This window comes from Nycticebus coucang, chromosome 14, assembly GCF_027406575.1.
Source record: "Nycticebus coucang isolate mNycCou1 chromosome 14, mNycCou1.pri, whole genome shotgun sequence".
Lineage (NCBI taxonomy): Eukaryota > Metazoa > Chordata > Mammalia > Primates > Lorisidae > Nycticebus > Nycticebus coucang.
In genome coordinates this window covers 65807358-65827322 of record NC_069793.1, presented here as the reverse complement: position 1 = coordinate 65827322, position 19965 = coordinate 65807358, and the positions used below count along the sequence as shown (strand labels likewise).

The following is a 19965-nucleotide window of genomic DNA, read 5'->3' as shown; positions in this document are numbered from 1 at the left end:
CTAGGCCTGCTAAAGAACAATGACAACTGCAACAACAACATAAAAAAATAGCCAGGCGTTATGGCAGGCACCTATAGTCCCAGCTACTTGGGAGGCTGAGGCAAAAGAATCACTTAAGCCCAAGAGGTTGTTGTGAGCTTTGATGGCACTCTACCCAGGGTAACATAATGAGACTCTGTCTCAAAAAAAAAAAAAAATTAAATTATCTAGCCAGTTGATAGAGATATTTTCACTGTGAGGAGAATAACTTCTTAAAACAACAAAATTTATCTATACATTTTTCTATAAATTTATCTATAAATTCTATATCTATAAACCACAGTGCTATAGGTCAGAAGTCTGGAGAGGGTTGGCTGCTTCATCTGCTCCAGCTAACACAGCCAAAATCAAGGTCTGTTTCCACACTCATTCACGCTGTTGTCAGAACACTGTTCTTTGTACCTGTAGGACTAAGTTCTCTGTTTCTTTCCTGGATATTAGCTGGGGGCTACTTCTAACTCCCAGAAGCTGTTCTCCCTGGTCCTTGTATGTGGATTCCTACATCTCAGAACTATCAGTGGTGCATTCATTCTTCCTCATGCTTGGAATCTCTGACTTCCTTTCTGTGCATCTGATGTCTTACTCCAGCCAGAGAAAATTCTCTGCTTGTAAGTTTCTAAGTTGTCATGTGACTAGATGATAACTCTAGTAACCACCCAGATAATCAAGTAGGATCTCACTGTTTTAAGATCCATAACCCTAGTATGTCTACAGATTACATCTTGTACGCCCATAGTTCCAGGAATTAGGGTATGGACATCTCCAGGGCCATTCTGCCTATTAAAGTGAAAACAAAAAAATAATATCCATTATCACCATTGTCTTTCAGTGTCATGAGAGAATTAGTCAATGCATTTGTGAAAGAAAAATAAGGGATTTAAGTATTAGGAAAAGCTACATCTGTCATTTATTTATAGATGAAATGATACTCTTACCCCTAAACATGTGAGATCCAACTGTCAGTGAGAGCACAGTAAGGTGAGTAGTACAAGGCTATATATTTTTTAATCTTTGGTTTCCTATTAACCAGCAATGGTGAATTGAAAATGCAATTGGAAAAAAATTATTCACCATAGCAATTACTCATGAATAAACCAGTGAAATCTCATGACCTTTAAGTAGAAAGACTTGTTTAAACCAAAGAGTATAAAAGAGACAAAAGAAATTGAAGAGATGCAAAAAAAGTGGACTTTTACTAAATTTATGTGTAATCTTAATATAATTTCTTATTTTCTCTTGTAAGTGAAACTTGTAAGATATTTTTAAAGGGACTTGACAATATGGTTCTAAAGTATATCTGGAAATTTTTTAATTTCAGGAATAGCCGAGAATATTAATGAGATTTATGTGCCTTATCACATCTTGAAACATACAAAACATATAGTGATGACCATAGTAATTAAAACTGTGGTATAATACAAAAGTTAACAATAAACTTGATTTACATGGCAAAGAAAATTATTGGTGTATGTATGGGAAGTAGGTGTAACAACTTAAATAATTCAAACAAACCAATCATGAAAGGCTGTTTCTGAAACATGCAGGGAGATATGATGAGCATCGTATTAGAAGCTACCAAGAAATTACTGTTATATGTGACAGTGGTATTATGGATGTATAAAAAATTTCCATGGTCAGAGAGTTTTACTAAAGCATGTAGAAGTGAAATGATATATCTGGAATTTGTCTTAAAATTCTTTAGTAAAGAAAAGAGGATAAGTAAAACAAATGTGGAAAAATCTTGACAAGTTTTAAATCTCAGAGATCAATATATGGGAGTTTGTTGTACCATTATCTCTACTTTGAGTATATCTGAAATTTTTCATAATAAAAAGCATGATAATTTCATTTCATATCTTCAGGGAAAGGATTGAATAAATGGTGCTAGGGCAACTGTCCAGGTAGTTAGGAAAAAATACAAAGTTAGATTCCTCCCTTCTATATACAAAATAAATTTCAGAAGAATTGCAGTGTAAGTGCTAAGCATGAGATTATTAAAATATAGAAAAACATGGAATATTTTTGACATATGTATATTACAGATAGCTTCTTAATCAGGACACAAAACCTAGAAAGGAAAAGATTGATAAATGTAATCACATAAAAACTAAAAGTGTCTAAAATAAAAGAACATAAAGAAAAAGGGGATAAAGTGCAAAGAAATATTTGTATCCTAAAAACCAAAAACAGGGCTAATACTTAAAAAGAAGAATATCTAAATAATAATAAAAAGACAAAGTATAAAAATGGATAAGAAGCTATGAGCTGCCCATTTATAGAATTAGAAATACAGATGGCCAGGCGGTGCCTGTGGCTCAAAGGAGTAGGGTGCTGGCCCCATATGCCAGAGGTGACGGGTTCAAACCCAGGCCCGGCCAAAAAACTGCAAAAAAGAAATACAGATGGCCAGCAACATATGAAAGGATGCTATAAGTTACTCAAAGACATAAAAATGAAAATAGATCTTTTTTAAAAAAATCATAGTGCCATAATTTTAAAGATTGACAATATCCATAGTTGGTGAGATAAGGGAAACAGACTGTCACACACTATTAGTAGAAGAGTTAGGTACAATTTGGGGGGGACTATTTGACAATGTCTATTAAAATTAAAATGTATGGCCAGGCGCGTTGGCTCATGATTGTAATCCTAGCACTCTGGGAAGCTGAGGCGAGTGGACAGCTTGAGCTCACCAGTTCAAGACCAGCCTGAGCAAAAGTGAGAGCATGTCTCTACTAAAAATAGGAAAACCTAGGCAAGAGGATCAACTGAGCCCAAGAGTTGGAAGTTGCTATGAGCTATACACCATGGCACTCTACCCAGGGCAACAGCTTGAGACTCTGTCTCAAAAAATTAAATTAAATTAAAATTACAATTTTTACTTAAGTGTTTTTATTTTAAATAAATATTCTCATAGACATTCAAGGAGTCATTGCCTAGGTTAATGTTGAGAATTTTGAAAATACAAATAGCCAGAGAATAACAGTAAGTAAAATATAATACTATTAAATTATTAAATCTACAGATTTAATTGAAGACAATATGGTCCACTTATTTGTACAAATATAAAAATAATTCTGGGGCGGCGCCTGTGGCTTAGTCGGTAGGGCACCAGCACCATATACCGAGGGTGGCGGGTTCAGACCCGGCCCCGGCCAAACTGCAACCAAAAAATAGCCGGGCATTGTGGCAGGCGCCTGTAGTCCCAGCTACTCGGGAGGCTGAGGCAGGAGAATCGCTTAAGCCCAGGAGTTGGAGGTTGCTGTGAGCTGTGTGAGGCCACGGCACTCTACCGAGGGTCATAAAGTGAGACTCTGTCTCTACAAAAAATAAAAATAAAAAAAATAATAATAATTCTTAGATATATTTAGTGGATTATATATCTCATTTCATTTTTTAAAAACAAAGCTTTATGTTTGTATAAGTATGCATGGAAATGAATAAATGATTTGTAAAAAATCATCTAAATCGGTGACCAGTAATTATCTTGGGGTAGGGGACAGATGGTGGATTGTGGAGGTATAATGGAGAATTTTTGTAATTTTGTATTAGTTATTATTTTACAACAATACTCTATTCATGTAATTTTTTAAAAATTAAAGATATGCAATTTAAAACTGTGTAAACCAAGTAAGGTCTGTAGATTGTGCCAAAATCAGTTTCTTGTTTTCTATACTCAACTCTAGTTGTATAAGTTGTTACCACTGGAGGAAGGTGGGTAGGAGGACTCTGTACTAGTTTTGTAAGTAGTGAGTCTATAATTTTCAGAATTTTTAAAAAATTAAAAAATAAATGAACAAAATTAAAGGTTTAAAAAAGGAATCATGGCTACTACCCACTAATGCCTTTGAACTATCTAAATAGTCTAGTCATTTAAAGAAAGAAGATGAAAAGAAAAAACACTCATTATTTTCCCATTTAATAGGTTTTAAATGATCTGGAATGTCATGGAGTTGCTATATCAGACCAAAGCCGAGCGGAGCTGGAACAGAAAATAGATGAAGCTAGAGAAAATATCCGTAAAGCAGAGGTAAGGTGCAGCTAATTGTGGCATTTTGCCCAGCTCTGACAACAGTGTCGTGGCTGTGATATACTCCTTTACAACTGAGTTTCTACACATATGTTGAAGATGATTAACCATCTTCATTTGTATTCAAGTATTATTTATTAAGTACTTTCTATAAAGGCACTGAACACACTGTGAAGAGTTTACAATCATGAAATATTAATTAACAAAAGAAGTCACAATGAAGATACTAATTTTAATGTTTTTACCAAGTATATAATAAATCAGGGAAATTAATGGGAGAGAAATGGATATATGGAAGTTCAGAGCCTAGAAAATCTACCTGGAAGGTTCCATGGGCCTAGGGGCATGAGCTGGGCTTTTAGGAATGGAAAAAATTGGTTAAGCAGAGAGGGAAAAAAACTATACTAATGGATTTTAATCAATCGTTTTTGGAGTTGTGGGACCTTTTGAGGATTGAAAGTTGTGAAACAGGGTGGCGCCTGTGGCTCAGTCGGTAGGGCGCCAGCCCCAAATACTCAGGGTGGCGGGTTCAAACCCGGCCCCGACCAAACTGCAAACAAAAAATAGCCGGGCGTTGTGGCGGGTGCCTGTAGTGAAGAGTTTACAATCATGAAATATTAATTAACAAAAGAAGTCACAATGAAGATACTAATTTTCAGTATCTGTAGCTACTCGGGAGGCTGAGGCAAGAGAATCGCTTAAGCCCAGGAGTTGGAGGTTGCTGTGAGCTGTGTGAGGCCATGGCACTCTACCAAGGGCCATAAAGTGAGACTCTGTCTCTACAAAAAAAAAAAAAATAGTACATTTTGTAGAAATGTCTAGTATTCATGTACCCAAGGCTAATACTCCCTGCCCAAGGGGGAGGAGGTTGAGATGGGAAACAAGAAAGTATTAGCAAATGGGGAAGACAGGGTATACTTTGATTAGAGCAGAGAATTTTTATAAGGAAATATGGTAGAAAGTAAATAAACTCATTGTGATTAGGGCTACTTCATGGAGGACATGTTTATCTACTTAGCTGCAAAATGGTGAAGCAATATGGAGGTAAAAAGAATATTAAAAAGAACGAGACTGACAGCCCTTGAGAGATTATGTTCTTGTAAATGTTACCTTCTAAATGAAGGGGTTCATTTGCTTGGTGGATATTGGGTCAGTAGACCCAGCAGGCAAGTCAGTTATAACAAGGGGGTGGGGGAGTTACTTGTCACAAAGAACATACTGGGGATAGTTCCCAAAGCTGTGTCTTTCCAAACGAGGGAGTTAAGCTGGTTTTATAGTCAGAGGGTAATGAGGTCTGATCTGATAGGATCTTGCCAGTGAGTAGCCCAGTGCTTGTTCTCATTTGATCCTGGATCCTGCCATGCAGTGTTCACTTCTTAATTTATTCCCAGCTCCTGGGTCTGAGCACTTAAGTTCCAGCTGTTGGTACATGCTTGGTATATCTGAACATGCTTCGGTTATGTGATCTTCAACCTTGGGGTCCATAGCAACTGAAAAACAGCTCACAACTTTTTTATAAAAGTTGAACGAGATTGGTGTGTTACAGTACATTAGGAAGGCATAAAGAATGCCAAAGATAACTAAGATAGTGAAGTATAAGTGCCAGGGAGTGGTCTTACATGTAAGGAACCCGGAAGACACAGAAGTGACTGCGGAAGGGGTTGTCAGAGCAGTTAACACAGAAGAGAAGACTTAAGATGGGTAGTGGCAGATGAGTTGTTTTTGACTAGTCAGAGAAAGAGGGATAGAACAGATTTATGCTCTGCAACTTCAAGAGGCAGAAATTGGACCAAAAGATGAAAGTAGGAAGGAAGCAGGTGTGAGTTTTGTACCGGCAAATGCTTTGTACCAGTCAGATCTTCTCAGACTAAACACCCAAGACATAGTGCAGCACTATTAAGTGTGTGAGAAGATCTGGACAAGCATCTGTCAAGGACTCTATATGAGGAATTCTTGCATTGGTTGAGGATTAATCTAAACTGGTGATTTTGAAACACCTCTTCGAGACTCTAGAGGTTTTGAGGAAGTGCTTCAGTGGTCATGGGGTAAGGAGAGAGGCAGTGTAGACAAGCATGGGGAATATGAGCATGTTTTTGGCACAGCCCCATGGAAGTAATCTGAATCAGAACAGGCTTACCATCTGTCTGGTCTAGAGAAACCCCACCTCTCCCACCTCCACTTCACTCCTGTCAAACTCTGATCCACAGCTTTCAAGGTGAAGAGGGCTGGGTCTGCAACAAATAGCTATTTTCCTCTCTGAATTCAGAGTCATAGCTAAACTACTACGCTATGTGCTGGCCAAGTACTACTGGCAAGCCCTTGCCTAGTTTGAGAAACACGGGCCTATGGTAGAAAAGGTTTTCCTGTTTGTTTCTCCACAGTTTGGTTGAAGACCTTGGTAGAACAGGAGTAATTATTTTGAGACAAGTCTCAGAAGTTTTTTGAAGGATATTCCTTGTATTTTCCAGTTCTCATATTTTCCATGTCCAGTCTCTATCCATGGTGTCACAGTCTGGTACACTAACTCCACCAAATGCTTCTCCCATTCCCAGTAATAGGTTGTAGTCACACAGAGTCTTCATTTAGACTGAATGACCTATTATTTCCATGAATGTGCTAAACTAGACAATGTTTGCTAGTTTAAAACAAAAATATAAAGTAAAATTCTCACAATACAATGTCTTACCCCAAACTTTACAACAAAATCAACAATGATTTGATCCAGTATCTGTCACAATTCTGGATGTTTACCATGCATTTATTTTGCTGGGTTTGCCCAGGCCAGCTAAACAGCAGTGACAACTGCAACAAAAAAATAGCCAGGCATTGTGGCCAGCGCCTGTAGTCCCAGCTACTTGAGAAGCTGAGGCAAGAGAATCGCTTAAGCCCAAGAGTTGGAGGTTGCTGTGAGCTGTGATGCCATGGTACTCTACCAAGGGTGACATATTGACACTCTGTCTCAGAAAAAAAAAAAAAAACTTAGGGTAACAAAATTAATTCAGCATTGAAACCCCAGTAAAGCAAGTCAGAGCACAGATTTGTCTTTGATATGAATTCCTCAAGCAGAGAATCCAGAGGGTGGTCAAAATTGTGTTCCAGAGGGTTCAGTGAGTGTACTTATTTGTCTGGGAGTCCCAAAGAGAGGGAAGAGGGGCAGGGCAAACCAATGGGTACAGTTAATACTACTCATGTAATGGCCACACTAATAGCTCTCACTCAAACATTACAAAAGTTATCTATATAACAAAAACATTTGTACCCCCTTAACATATATATATATATATATATATATTTTTTTTTTTTTTTTTTTTTTTTTAAGACAGAGTCTCAAGCTGTTGCCCTGGGTAGAGTGCTGTGGCATCACAGCTCACAGCAACCTCAAACTCTTGGGCTTAAGCAATTCTCTTGCCTCAGCCTCCCAAGTAGCTGGGACTACAGGTGCCACAACACCTGGCTATTTTTTGGTTGTAGTTATCATTCTTGTTTGGCAGGCCCAGGCTGGACTCAAACCCACCAGCTTCGGTGTATGTGGCTGGTGTCCTAGCCGCTGAGCTACAGGCACCGAGACCCCTTAATATTTTAAAATTTAAAAAAAAGAGTTGCTCTGGACATGTTACATTTGAGATGCCTATTAGGCATGTTCAGATGCAGGAATCAGGAGGGCAAAGGGGTAGGAACATCTGAGTTCAGCAGGGAGGTAAGGACCCCAGACATCCAGTGGGATTCAATTCTGATTGACTGTCTTTTCATTTTTGAGACAGACTCTTACTCTGTTGCCCAGGCTAGAGTACCATGGCATTACCCTAGCTCACAGCAAACTCAAACTCCTGGGCTCAAGAGATCTTCCTGCCTCAGCCTCCCAAGTAGTTGGGACTACAGGCACCTGCCACAATCCCAGCTAATTTTTCTGTTTTTAGTAGAGATAGGGTCTCCCTCTTGCTCAGGCTGGTTTTGAACTCCTGAGCTCAAGCAATCTACCTGCCTTAGCCTCCCAGAGGGCTAGGATTACAGGGGTGAGCCACCACACCTGGCCTGAGTGGGTGAATCTAAGAACTGAGTCATGAGGATACTCTTAGAGTAAGAGATGGGCAGGGAAGGATTAGCCAGTGAGATGGGAGAAAAACCAGGAAGGGTGATAGCAGTAGATTCCTGGAAGCCAGTGAAAGTACAGCAGTCACTTTAGATGAACTGGAAATATGAATTTGTTAGAAAACACCTATTTCTAGGTGATCTGTTAGAAATCACCTATTTTTAGGCTCAGCGGCTAGAGCACCAGCCACATACACTGGAGCTGGTGGATTTGAATCCAGCCTGGGCCTGCCAAACAACAATAACAACTACAACCAAAAAATAGCCGGACTCGGGAGGCTGAGGCAAGAGAATCGCCTAAGCCCAAGAGCTGGAGGTTGCTGTGAGCTGTGATGCCTCAGCACTCTACCAAGGACGACAAAGTGAGACTCTGTCTCAAAAAAAAAAAAAAAAATAGCCAGGGCACTGTGGCGGGCACCTGTAGTCCCAGCTACTCAGAAAGCTGAGGCAGGAGAATCACTTAAGCCCAAGAGTTTGAGATTACTGTGAGCTGTGACACTACGGCCCTCTACTGAGGACAACAAAGTGAGAGACTGTCTCAAAAAAAAAAAAAAAAAAACCTTGCCCATTGTCTCAACTGCTCTAATAGCAGCCTTAGCCATCACAATTAGGCAAGAAAAGGCTATCCAGGGTATCCATATAGGGTCAGAGGAGATCAAACTTTCACTCTTCATAGATGATATGATTGTGTATCTAGAAAACACCAGGGATTCTACTATAAAACTCTTAGAAGTGATCAAGGAATACAGCAGCATCTCAGGTTATAAAATCAACACTCATAAATCTGTAGCCTTTATATATACCAACAGTAGTCAAGCCGAAAAAACAGTCAAGGACTCTATTCCGTTCACAATAGTGCCAAAGAAGATGAAATATTTGGGAGTTTACCTAACAAAGGACGTGAAAGATCTCTATAAAGAGAACTATGAAACTCTAAGAAAAGATATAGCTGAAGATGTTAATAAATGGAAAAACATACCATGCTCATGGCTGGGAAGAATCAACATTGTTAAAATGTCCATATTACCGAAAGCAATATACAATTTTTTTTTTTTTTTATTGTTGGGGATTCATTGAGGGTACAATAAGCCAGTTACACTGATTGCAATTGAGCAATATACAATTTTAATGCAATCACTATTAAAGCTCCACTGTCATACTTTAAATAGCTCAAAAAAATAATACTTCGTTTTGGAATCAGAAAAAATCTCAAATAGCCAATACATAACTCAGAAATAAAAACAAAGCAGAAGGAATCACACTACCAGACCTCAGATCATAGGATAAATCGATAGTGATAAAAACTGCATAGTACTGGCACAAAAACAGAGAGGTAGATGTATGGAACAGAATGGAGAACCAAGAGATGAACCCAGCTACTTACCATTATTTGATCTTGGATAAGCCAATTAAAAACATTGAGGTGGGAAAAGACTCCCTATTTAACAAATGGTGCTGGATGAATTAGCTGGCAACCTGTAGAAGACTGAAACTGGACCCACACCTTTCATCATTAACTAAGATAGACTCTCACTGGATTAAAGATTTAAACTTAAGACATGAAACTATAAAAATACTAGAAGAAAGTGCAGGGGAAACTAATGAAGAAATCAGCCTGGGCAAATATTTTACGAGGAAGACACCCCATCCCCACAAGCCCCCTGGGCAATTGAAGCAACACCAAAAATACATTACTGGGATTTGATCAAACAAAAAAGCTCTTGCACAGCCAAAAATGCAGTAAGTAAAGCAAACAGACAGCCCTCAGAATGGGAGAAGATATGCAGGTTATGTCTCCGACAAAGGTTTAATAACCAGAATCCACAGAGAACTCAAATGTATTAGCAAGAAAAGAACAAGTGATCCCATCTCAGAGTGGGCAAGGGACTTGAAGAGAAACTTCTCTGAAGAAGACAGGTGCACGGCCTACAGACACATGACAAAATGCTCATCATCCTTAATCATCAGAGAAATGCAAATCAAAACTACTTTGAGATAATCACCTAACCCTAGTAAGATTAGTCCACATCACAAAATCCCAAAACCAGAGATGTTGGCATGGATGTGGAGAAAAGAGAACACTTCTACACTGCTAATGGGAATGCAAATTAATACATTTCTTTTGGAAAGATGTTTGGAGATCACTTAGGGATCTGAAAATAGACCTGCTATTTGATCCTTCAATTCCTCTACTAGGTATATATCCAGAAGACCAAAAATCACATTATAACAAAGATATTTGCACCAGAATGTTTGTTGCAGCCCAATTCATAATTGCTAAGTCATGGAAGAAGCCCAAGTACCCATTGTCCCATGAATAGATTAATAAATTGTAGTATATGTACACCATGGAATATTATGCAGCCTTAAAGAAAGATGGAGACTTAACCTCTTTCAGGTTTACATGGATGGAGCTGGAACATATTCTTCTTAGCAAAGTATCTCAAGAATGGAAGAAAAGTATCCAATGTACTCAGCCCTACTATGAAACCAATTTATAGCATTCATATGAAAGCTATAACCCAAATATAGCCCAAGAATATGGGGAAAGGGAAAAGGGAGGGGAGGGACAGAGGATGGGTGAAGGAGGGTAATTGGTGGGACCACACCTATGTTGCATTTTACAAGGGTACATGTTAAATTTACTAAAAAAAAAAAACAAACAGAAAAGCTAGGCATTGTGGGCACCTATAGTCCCAGCTACTCGGGAGGCTGAGGCAGGAGAATTGCTTAAGTCCAAGAGTTTGAGGTGGCTGTGAGCTGTGACACCATGGCACTCTACCCAGGGCAACAAAGTGAGACTCTGTGTCAAAAAAAAAAAAGAAAGAAAGAAATCACTATTTTTAAGACCTTGGCTCCCATGGCTGGCAGGAGAAAGATCAAAAGGCAACTCACGCTCAGCTGGAGAAGTGATTAACTGCCTAAAGAAGGAGGAGGAATACTTAGGAAAATCTTTGTAGAAAGGATAACATTTGAACTGACCCTCAAAAGATAAGAGTTATCAGGCATCAAAAAGGAATGACAAGGCACTGTACACAGAGGAACGGGCATGAACAGAGGCGTGCGAGCACCTGATCTATTGGAGGAACGGTGAGTAGGACAGTGGTGTGGGAGCATAGGGTATGTAGTGGTAGAAGGATGTAATTTAGCCAAATTGTGAAAGATGCTTTATTCCAAATGAAGAATTTGTTAATTATTTAATAGGCAGTCAGAGACAATAGAAGTTTTTGTTCATTTATTTTTATTTTTTTGAGGCAGAGTCTCACTTTGTTACCCCCTGTGGGGTGGTCTGGTGTCATAGCTCACAGCAACCTCTAACTTTTGGGCTCAAGCGATTCTCTTGCCTCAGTCTTCCGAGTAGCTAGGAGTATAGGCACCCGCCACAACACCCATTTTTAGAGATGGAGTCTCACTCTAGCTCAGGCTGGTCTTGAACTTGTGAGCTCAGGCAGTCCACCACCTCGGCCTCCCAGAGTGCTGGGATTACAGGTGTGAGCCACGACACCTGGCAATAATAGAAGTTTTTAAGCTGGGGAGTGACATGATGAGTCTTTCACAGACTAAAAGGTTATAGAGGAGAAGAAAAAGTCCAGGAGATGAGTTAAAAAGCTACAGAAAATGGACTCAGCACCTGTAGCTCAGAGGATAGGGAGCTGGCCACATACACTGGAGCTGGCAGGTTCAAACCTGGCCTGGGCCTGCCAAACAACAATGACAGCTACAACAACAACAACAAAAATAGCCGAGTGTTATGGTGGGTGCCTGTAGTCCCAGCTACTTGGAAGGCTGAGGCAAAAGAATTGCTTAAGCCCAAGAGTTTGAGGTTGCTGTGAGCTGTGATACTACGGCACTCTACCGAGAGCCCACATAGTAAGGCTCTGTCACGAAAAGAAAAGAAAACTATAGAAAATGATGGCTATCAGGACGTTCTGAGGCATAGCTTGAAAAGGAAAAGAAAGCAGACTTTATAGCACATTAATCTCTTCTATTCATAAGTTATATTTAATATGTTATCAATATTGTGCTCTTACCAACATTCAGGTATGATATTTGCCCTTGTCAGGCCCAGATTCCTCTTCTTGTGTTCCTGTTCTGTCTCTCTCTTTCTCTTTTCCCTCTTCCTCCCCTTCCTCCTCTCTTTGCTTCCCCAAATGAAAAATTAGCATGTATGTCAAGGAAGAATCAACTGGTGAATATGAAGACTGTTCTAATTAATAAATCAGAAATAACTGTTAACTTATAAAAATGCCTTGATTTCTGACCATTTTCTTGATTCTCTTAGATAATTAAGTTGAAAGCTGAAGCCCGGCTGGACCTGCTAAAGCAGATTGGTGTTTCTGTGGACACATGGCTAAAGAGCGCCATGAACCAAGTAATGGAAGAACTAGAGAATGAGCGATGGGCCCGCCCTCCTGTAGTGACCAGTAATGGCACTTTACACTCGGTACAGTTTAATTTCTTGGATATGATAAGCTGACTTTCACTGATGAATTCTATTCTTTGACTCTGTAGCCAAACTTAATAATAGCCAAAATTTTTTTTATAAAATACTTTGCTGGTGAGCGGCGCCTGTGCCTCAGTCGGTAGGGCGCCGGCCCCATATACCGAGGGTGGTGGGTTCAAACCCGGCCCCCGCTGAACTGCAACCAAAAAAAAAAAAAAGCCAGGCATTGTGGCGGGTGCCTGTAGTCCCAGCTACTCGGGAGGCTGAGGCAAGAGAATCGCTTAAGCCCAGGAGTTGGAGGTTGCTGTGAGCTGTGTGATGCCACGGCACTCTACCCAGGGCAATAAAGTGAGACTCTGTCTCTACAAAAAAAAAAAAAAAAAACTTTGCTGGTGTTTGGGACTTTTTTTTCCTTTACTCTAGTACTAATTGACTTAAACTTATTGCAGGAAATGAGAGAGGAAAAAACTATGTGCTGCTTTTTTAATGTGTATCAAAAAAAAATGTATTATCACCAATTGGGTTATCAATGCCTGTTTTCCAAACGCATTATCCCATTCATGGAGTAAATATGCTTCTTAAGTAGGACGTGGTGGCTCATGCCTATAATCTGGGAGGCCAAGGCCAGTACCAGCCCCAGCTGGAGCGAGACCCCACCTCTAAAAGTAGCCAGGCGTTGTGGCAGACACCTGTAGTCTCAGCTACTCAGGAAGCGGAGGCAAGAGAATCACTTGACCCCAGGAGTCTGAGGTTGCTGTGAGCTATGATGCCATGGCACTCTACCGAGGGTGACAAAGTGAAACTCTGTCTCAAAAATATATATGTATGTATGTATGTATGTATGTGTGTGTGTGTGTGTGTGTGTGTGTATATATATATATATATGCTTCTTGTCTGGAAGTAGTAGAATAGAAAACTTAATCTAGTATTTCTGAAGTTCTCAGAGGTCTTCTGTAGGGTAAATGAAAATTAACATCCAGAGAGTTGTACAAAATCTTAAAAGTGAAAGGAACACTCTTAGTATGTGGGCTTAGTCTGAAAGTGACTTCAGTTCCCAGTAGCTTTCACATTCTGCTTCCTGACAGGGAAGAGATGCAGACAAGGCCAGGATGCAGCTGAAGTTTTACTTCAAATCTAGGGCTCTTTCTACTTTAATGTCATCTAATTCAACCTTGGTTTTTTATGTTGAAGATCTGAGTCCCAGAAAAGTTTGGTATTTTGCCTGATATTATGTAGGCGAATATGTGATACATAAATAGTTAAACTAAAGTAATTCCTGCTGCCGCCTCCCTACCTTGTCTCTATTAATAGTATTTATTACATTTTGAACTTGTCTTCTTTATTGCTTTCTTTTGTTTATTGTCTTTCTCTTTAGAATGTAATTGTCATATTGCCTTGTTCACTGCTCTGCACAGCAAAGTGCCTGGCACATAGTAGAGAGTTAATAAATATTTGTTGAGGAAGAAATGAGCAGATGGATAGGTGGGTGGAACAGTGCCAGACTAAAACCTAAAACTCTAATCTCCCAACTTTCCGCTGTATCCATAATTCCTTTTAAAAATGCTTCTTTATTGGCTCGCACCTGTCGCTCAAGCAGCTAAGGCACCAGCCACATACACCTGAGCTGGGGGGTTCGAATCCAGCCCTAGCCCGCCAAACAACAATGACGGCTGCAACCAAAAAATAGCTGGGCGTTGTGGCGGGCGCCTGCAGTCCCAGCTACTTGGGAGGTGGAGGGAGGAGAATCGCTTGAGCCCAGGAGTTGGAAGTTGCTGTGAGCTGTGATGCCACAGCATTCTACCCAGGGCAAACACAGCATTCTACCCAGGGCAACAGCTTGAGGCTCTGTCTCAAAAAAAAAAAAAAAAAAAATGCTTCTTTATTTTCTGTTAAACTTTAAGGATTATCTCAAATGACATTTCCTTCATGGGGCAAACTTTCTTCCCTATTCTACCTGATGCTAAGTTTTTATGATTGCATTTCAAAGAATCATGAAATTTGGAGTTGGAGGGGACCTTAGAGTCATCTAACCTAACTTTCACTCAGAAACCTGAGAAAAATGACATTTTCCAAGGAGTGTTGGTTACAAGTAAGCAATTTCTAGTTTGCTACATAGTAGCCCAGTCATGGTAGGCCTTGTGTTACTAAGGTCTGTCTGCTCTCCCATCTTGTAAGCTCTTTGAGAAGACAGACCAAATCTTGTTCATCTCCAATTTGTCCAGGAAGTAAGCAGTCAGGTGCTATGTGCCTGCTCAGTAGATTTGATTAGAAAAGGTGCTACCCCAAGGAAAATCATGCGTTTGATTGGTTGAAATCCGTGGTGCCATAGAAGCCAAAAGCAAGATTATGCCTGGAGAGGGTGGAGCAAGATGGCAGCCGAGTAACAGCTTCCTTGCATCTGGGCACCGTGAGTCTGGGGATATAGGACTCCAGGCATCTCTGGCTGGTGGGATCTGCCTATCATCACCCCTGAGAGGATACAAGGAGTCAGCGAGAGACTTCTGGACCCCAAGAGGAGGACTAAAACAGTGGAAAACCGGCAAGTGGTCGCGTGTGTTCAATCCGCCTAAACCCGCCCGCAACTGTAAGTTCAGTAGCAGCGAGACTGCAAACCAGAAAGGCCTTACCTGTGAACTGTTTTGGTGTCTTTGGACTTGGCACTCAGCTGAACTGCCTTGGGGAGAGCCTGAGCGGTAGTGCGGAGAACTTTGGCCTTTGTCTAGGGCCCCAGTCTGAGCCGTTGAGCCAGACGGAGCTAATACAGTTTGGCTCTGGGTCACAGGCAGACATTGTGAGCGATCTGCCCTGGCAAGCTCCGCCCTCAGGGTCGCAGAGCTGGAATTGGGTGGGAGCTGGTAACCCAGCGACCAAGTAGCCTAAGGGCGGGGTCTGAGCCGCCTTGCAGCCCTAACCCTCGGGGGCAGAGGGAGACCAGTTTTGACACACAGGGTAAGTGGATGGCCACTTCAGCAGTGATTCCAGCAACAAGCACTTCCCTGAGAAAGCTTCTGCTCAGTAAGTGAACAAGTTCAAAGTGCCTTTTAAGTGGGCTGAAGAGAGATTTAGGGTGTCTACCTGCTGGGGTTCGAGAAACTAGCAGCCTCCAGTCGTATCAGAACTGTGATTAACATCTCATACCCCAGAAGACCACGTGTTGCCCAGACAATATTCAATTCCATATACATACTGCTTTGTTTTTGGTTGCGTGTATGTTTTTTTTTGTTTGTTTGTTTGGTTTTTTTTTTGGTTTGGTTGTTTTTTTTGTTTATTTTGATGTTGTTGATTGTTGTTTTGTTTTTTAAGTTCAACCTTTTCCATACACATCCTTTTTCTTTCTCAATTTTTCTAGTTTAATTATAATTTCCCATTGCTGCCTATTTCAATAATCAGAACTTCATTTTTGTTAGTGTTTCTACCACTATTATTTGGTTTTTCCAGCCAATTTTATCCCGTAAAGTTTTCTGTTTGCTTGTTTTGGTTTGATTTATAGCATTTTTGTCTTTCCTCTCTACTTGGTGGAGGTGGGGTACTGTGTCTGATCAGGTTAGCAAAGAGCTGCTGACCTCAAGGGAACCACCCCACTGGGCACCCCCAGAAGGTGTTTTTTTTTTTTAAGGTTGTATCAAAGTACCCTACTGTACACCTATATTGCTCTGTCTCCCTCTTTCTGTGCCTCTCTTCTTTTTGTCAATATTCCTTTCACCCAACCACTCTCCTTTCTCTATTTTTCTTTTTTTTCATTTTTTTTTTTTTTCTTATCACTTGGTCCTCATTTCTTTCATCGCTTTTTTGCTCTTAAACCTTCTCACCCTTCTGGTCCTGTAACCCTTAGTCCACAGGCACAAGAACTTAAACAGCAAGAGGAATTGAAAGGAAAATTAGGGCAAGTAAACAGATAAAAGAAATCACCCATGAGGAAGAATCAGCAGAAAACTCCAGGCAACATGAAGAACCAGTCCAGAACTACCCCGCCAAGGGACCATGAGGTAGCTACTGCAGAGGATTCCACCTATACAGAAATGTTAGGAATGACAGAAAGGGAATTTAGAATACACATGTTGAAAACAATGAAGGAAATGATGGAAACAATGAAGGAAACTGTTAATAAAGTGGAAAATAACCAAAAGGAAATTCAAAAACAGAATCAAATAAGAGATGAACGATATGAAGAATATAAAAAGGATATAGCAGAGCTGAAGGAAATGAAACAGTCAATCAGGGAACTTAAAGATGCAATGGAAAGTATCAGCAACAGGTTAGACCATGCAGAAGAAAGAATTTCAGAGGTAGAAGACAAAGTTTTTCAGATAACTCAGATAGTAAAAGAGGCAGAAAAGAAGAGAGAGAAAGCAGAACGTTCACTGTCAGAATTATGGGACTTTATGAAGCGTTCCAACATACGAGTTATAGGAATTCCAGAAGGGGAAGAAGAATGCCCCAGAGGAATGGAAGCCATACTAGAGAATATTATAAAAGAAAATTTCCCAAATATCACCAAAGATTCTGACACACTGCTTTCAGAGGGATATCGGACCCCAGGTCGCCTCAACTCTAACCGAGCTTCTCCAAGACACATTGTGATGAACCTGTCCAAAGTCAAGACCAAAGAAAAGATTCTGCAAGCTGCCAGGAGTAAGCGCCAGTTGACCTACAGGGGCAAATCCATCAGATTGACCGCAGACTTCTCTAATGAAACTTTCCAAGCAAGAAGACAATGGTCATCTACCTTTAATCTACTTAAACAGAACAATTTTCAGCCCAGAATTCTGTACCCTGCTAAGCTAAGCTTCAAAATTGACGGAGAAATCAAATCATTTACGGATATACAAACATTGAGGAAGTTCGCCACAACAAGACCAGCTCTATAGGAAATACTTCAACCTGTTCTGCACACTGACCACCACAATGGATCAGCAGCAAAGTAAGAACTCAGAAATTAAAGGACAGAACCTAACCTCCACACTGATGCAAAAGATAAAACTAAGCAATGGACTCTCACAAAATAAGATGAATAGAATACTACCACACTTGTCAATTATCTCAATAAATGTTAATGGCTTGAATTCCCCACTGAAGAGACATAGATTGGTTGACTGGATTAAAAAACACAAGCCATCCATTTGCTGTCTGCAAGAAACACACCTGGCTTCAAAAGACAAATTAAAGCTCCGAGTCAAGGGTTGGAAGACAATTTTTCAGGCAAATGGAATTCAGAAGAAAAGAGGAGTTGCAATCTTATTTTCAGACACATGTGGATTTAAAGCAACTAAAGTCAAAAAAGACAAAGATGGTCACTTTATATTGGTCAAGGGAAAAATACAACAAGAAGACATTTCAATTCTAAATATTTATGCACCCAATTTAAATGCTCCCAGATTCTTGAAGCAGACCTTACTCAGTCTGAGCAATATGATATCTGATAATACCATCATAACAGGGGACTTTAACACTCCTCTTACAGAGCTGGACAGATCCTCTAAACAGAAATTAAACAAGGATATAAGAGACTTAAATGAGACTCTAGAACAACTGTGCTTGATAGACGCATATAGAACACTCCATCCCAAAGATAAAGAATATACATTCTTCTCATCACCCCATGGAACATTCTCCAAAATTGATCATATCCTGGGACACAAAACAAATATCAACAGAATCAAAAGAATTGAAATTTTACCTTGTATCTTCTCAGACCATAAGGCACTAAAGGTGGAACTCAACTCTAACAAAAATGCTCGACCCCACCCAAAGGCATGGAAACTAAACAATCTTCTGTTGAATAACAGATGGGTGAAGGAAGAAATAAAACAGGAAATCATTAACTTCCTTGAGCATAACAACAATGAAGACACAAGCTACCAAAACCTGTGGGATACTGCAAAAGCAGTTTTGAGAGGAAAATTCATCGCTTTAGATGCCTACATTCGAAAAACTGAAAGAGAGCACATCAACAATCTCACAAGAGATCTTATGGAATTGGAAAAAGAAGAACAATCTAAGCCTAAACTCAGTAGAAGAAAAGAAATATCCAAAATCAAATCAGAGATCAATAAAATTGAAAACAAAAGAATCATTCAGAAAATTAATGAAACAAGGAGTTGGTTTTTTGAAAAAATAAATAAAATAGATAAACCATTGGCCAGACTAACCAGGAATAGAAAAGTAAAATCTCTAGTAACCTCAATCAGAAATGATAAAGGGGAAATAACAACTGATCCCACAGAGATACAAGAGATCATCTCTGAATACTACCAGAAACTCTATGCCCAGAAATTTGACAATGTGAAGGAAATGGATCAATATTTGGAATCACACCCTCTCGCTAGACTCAGCCAGGAAGAAATAGAGCTCCTGAACAGACAAATTTCAAGCACTGAGATCAAAGAAACAATAAAAAAGCTTCCAACCAAAAAATGCCCTGGTCCAGATGGCTTCACTCCAGAATTCTATCAAACCTTCAAGGAAGAGCTTATTCCTGTACTGCAGAAATTATTCCAAAAAATTGAGGAAGAAGGAATCTTCCCCAACACATTCTATGAAGCAAACATCACCCTGATACCAAAACCAGGAAAAGACCCAAACAAAAAGGAGAATTTCAGACCAATCTCACTCATGAACATAGACGCAAAAATTCTCAACAAAATCCTAGCCAATAGATTACAGCTTATCATCAAAAAAGTCATTCATCATGATCAAGTAGGCTTCATCCCAGGGATGCAAGGCTGGTTTAACATACGCAAGTCTATAAACGTTATCCACCATATTAACAGAGGCAAAAATAAAGATCACATGATCCTCTCAATAGATGCAGAAAAAGCATTTGATAAAATCCAGCATCCTTTTCTAATTAGAACTCTGAAGAGTATAGGCATAGGTGGCACATTTCTAAAACTGATTGAAGCTATCTATGACAAACCCACAGCCAATATTTTACTGAATGGAGTAAAACTGAAAGCTTTTCCTCTTAGAACTGGAACCAGACAAGGTTGTCCTCTGTCACCTTTACTATTCAACATAGTGCTGGAAGTTCTAGCCAATACAATTAGGCAAGACAAGGAAATAAAGGGAATCCAAATGGGAGCAGAGGAGGTCAAACTCTCCCTCTTTGCTGACGACATGATCTTATACTTAGAGAACCCCAAAGACTCAACCACAAGACTCATAGAAGTCATCAAAAAATACAGTAATGTTTCAGGATATAAAATCAATGTCCACAAGTCAGTAGCCTTTGTGTACACCAATAACAGTCAAGATGAGAAGCTAATTAAGGACACAACTCCCTTCACCATAGTCTCAAAGAAAATGAAATACCTAGGAATATACCTAACGAAGGAGGTGAAGGACCTGTATAAAGAAAACTATG

The 19965-nt window shown here is 39.8% G+C and overlaps 1 protein-coding gene across 2 annotated transcripts in view; it reads left to right on the top strand.

The window, feature by feature from the left end:
• The window catches only part of FCHSD2 (FCH and double SH3 domains 2), a 312393-nt gene that overhangs the window by 269288 nt on the left and 23140 nt on the right, over positions 1-19965 (top strand). For both annotated transcript variants that reach the window (XM_053561344.1, XM_053561345.1), the window contains exons 12-13: positions 3965-4069; positions 12441-12602. In XM_053561344.1, the coding sequence (XP_053417319.1) occupies positions 3965-4069; positions 12441-12602 (267 nt within the window). The remainder of the gene's footprint in view (positions 1-3964; positions 4070-12440; positions 12603-19965) is intronic.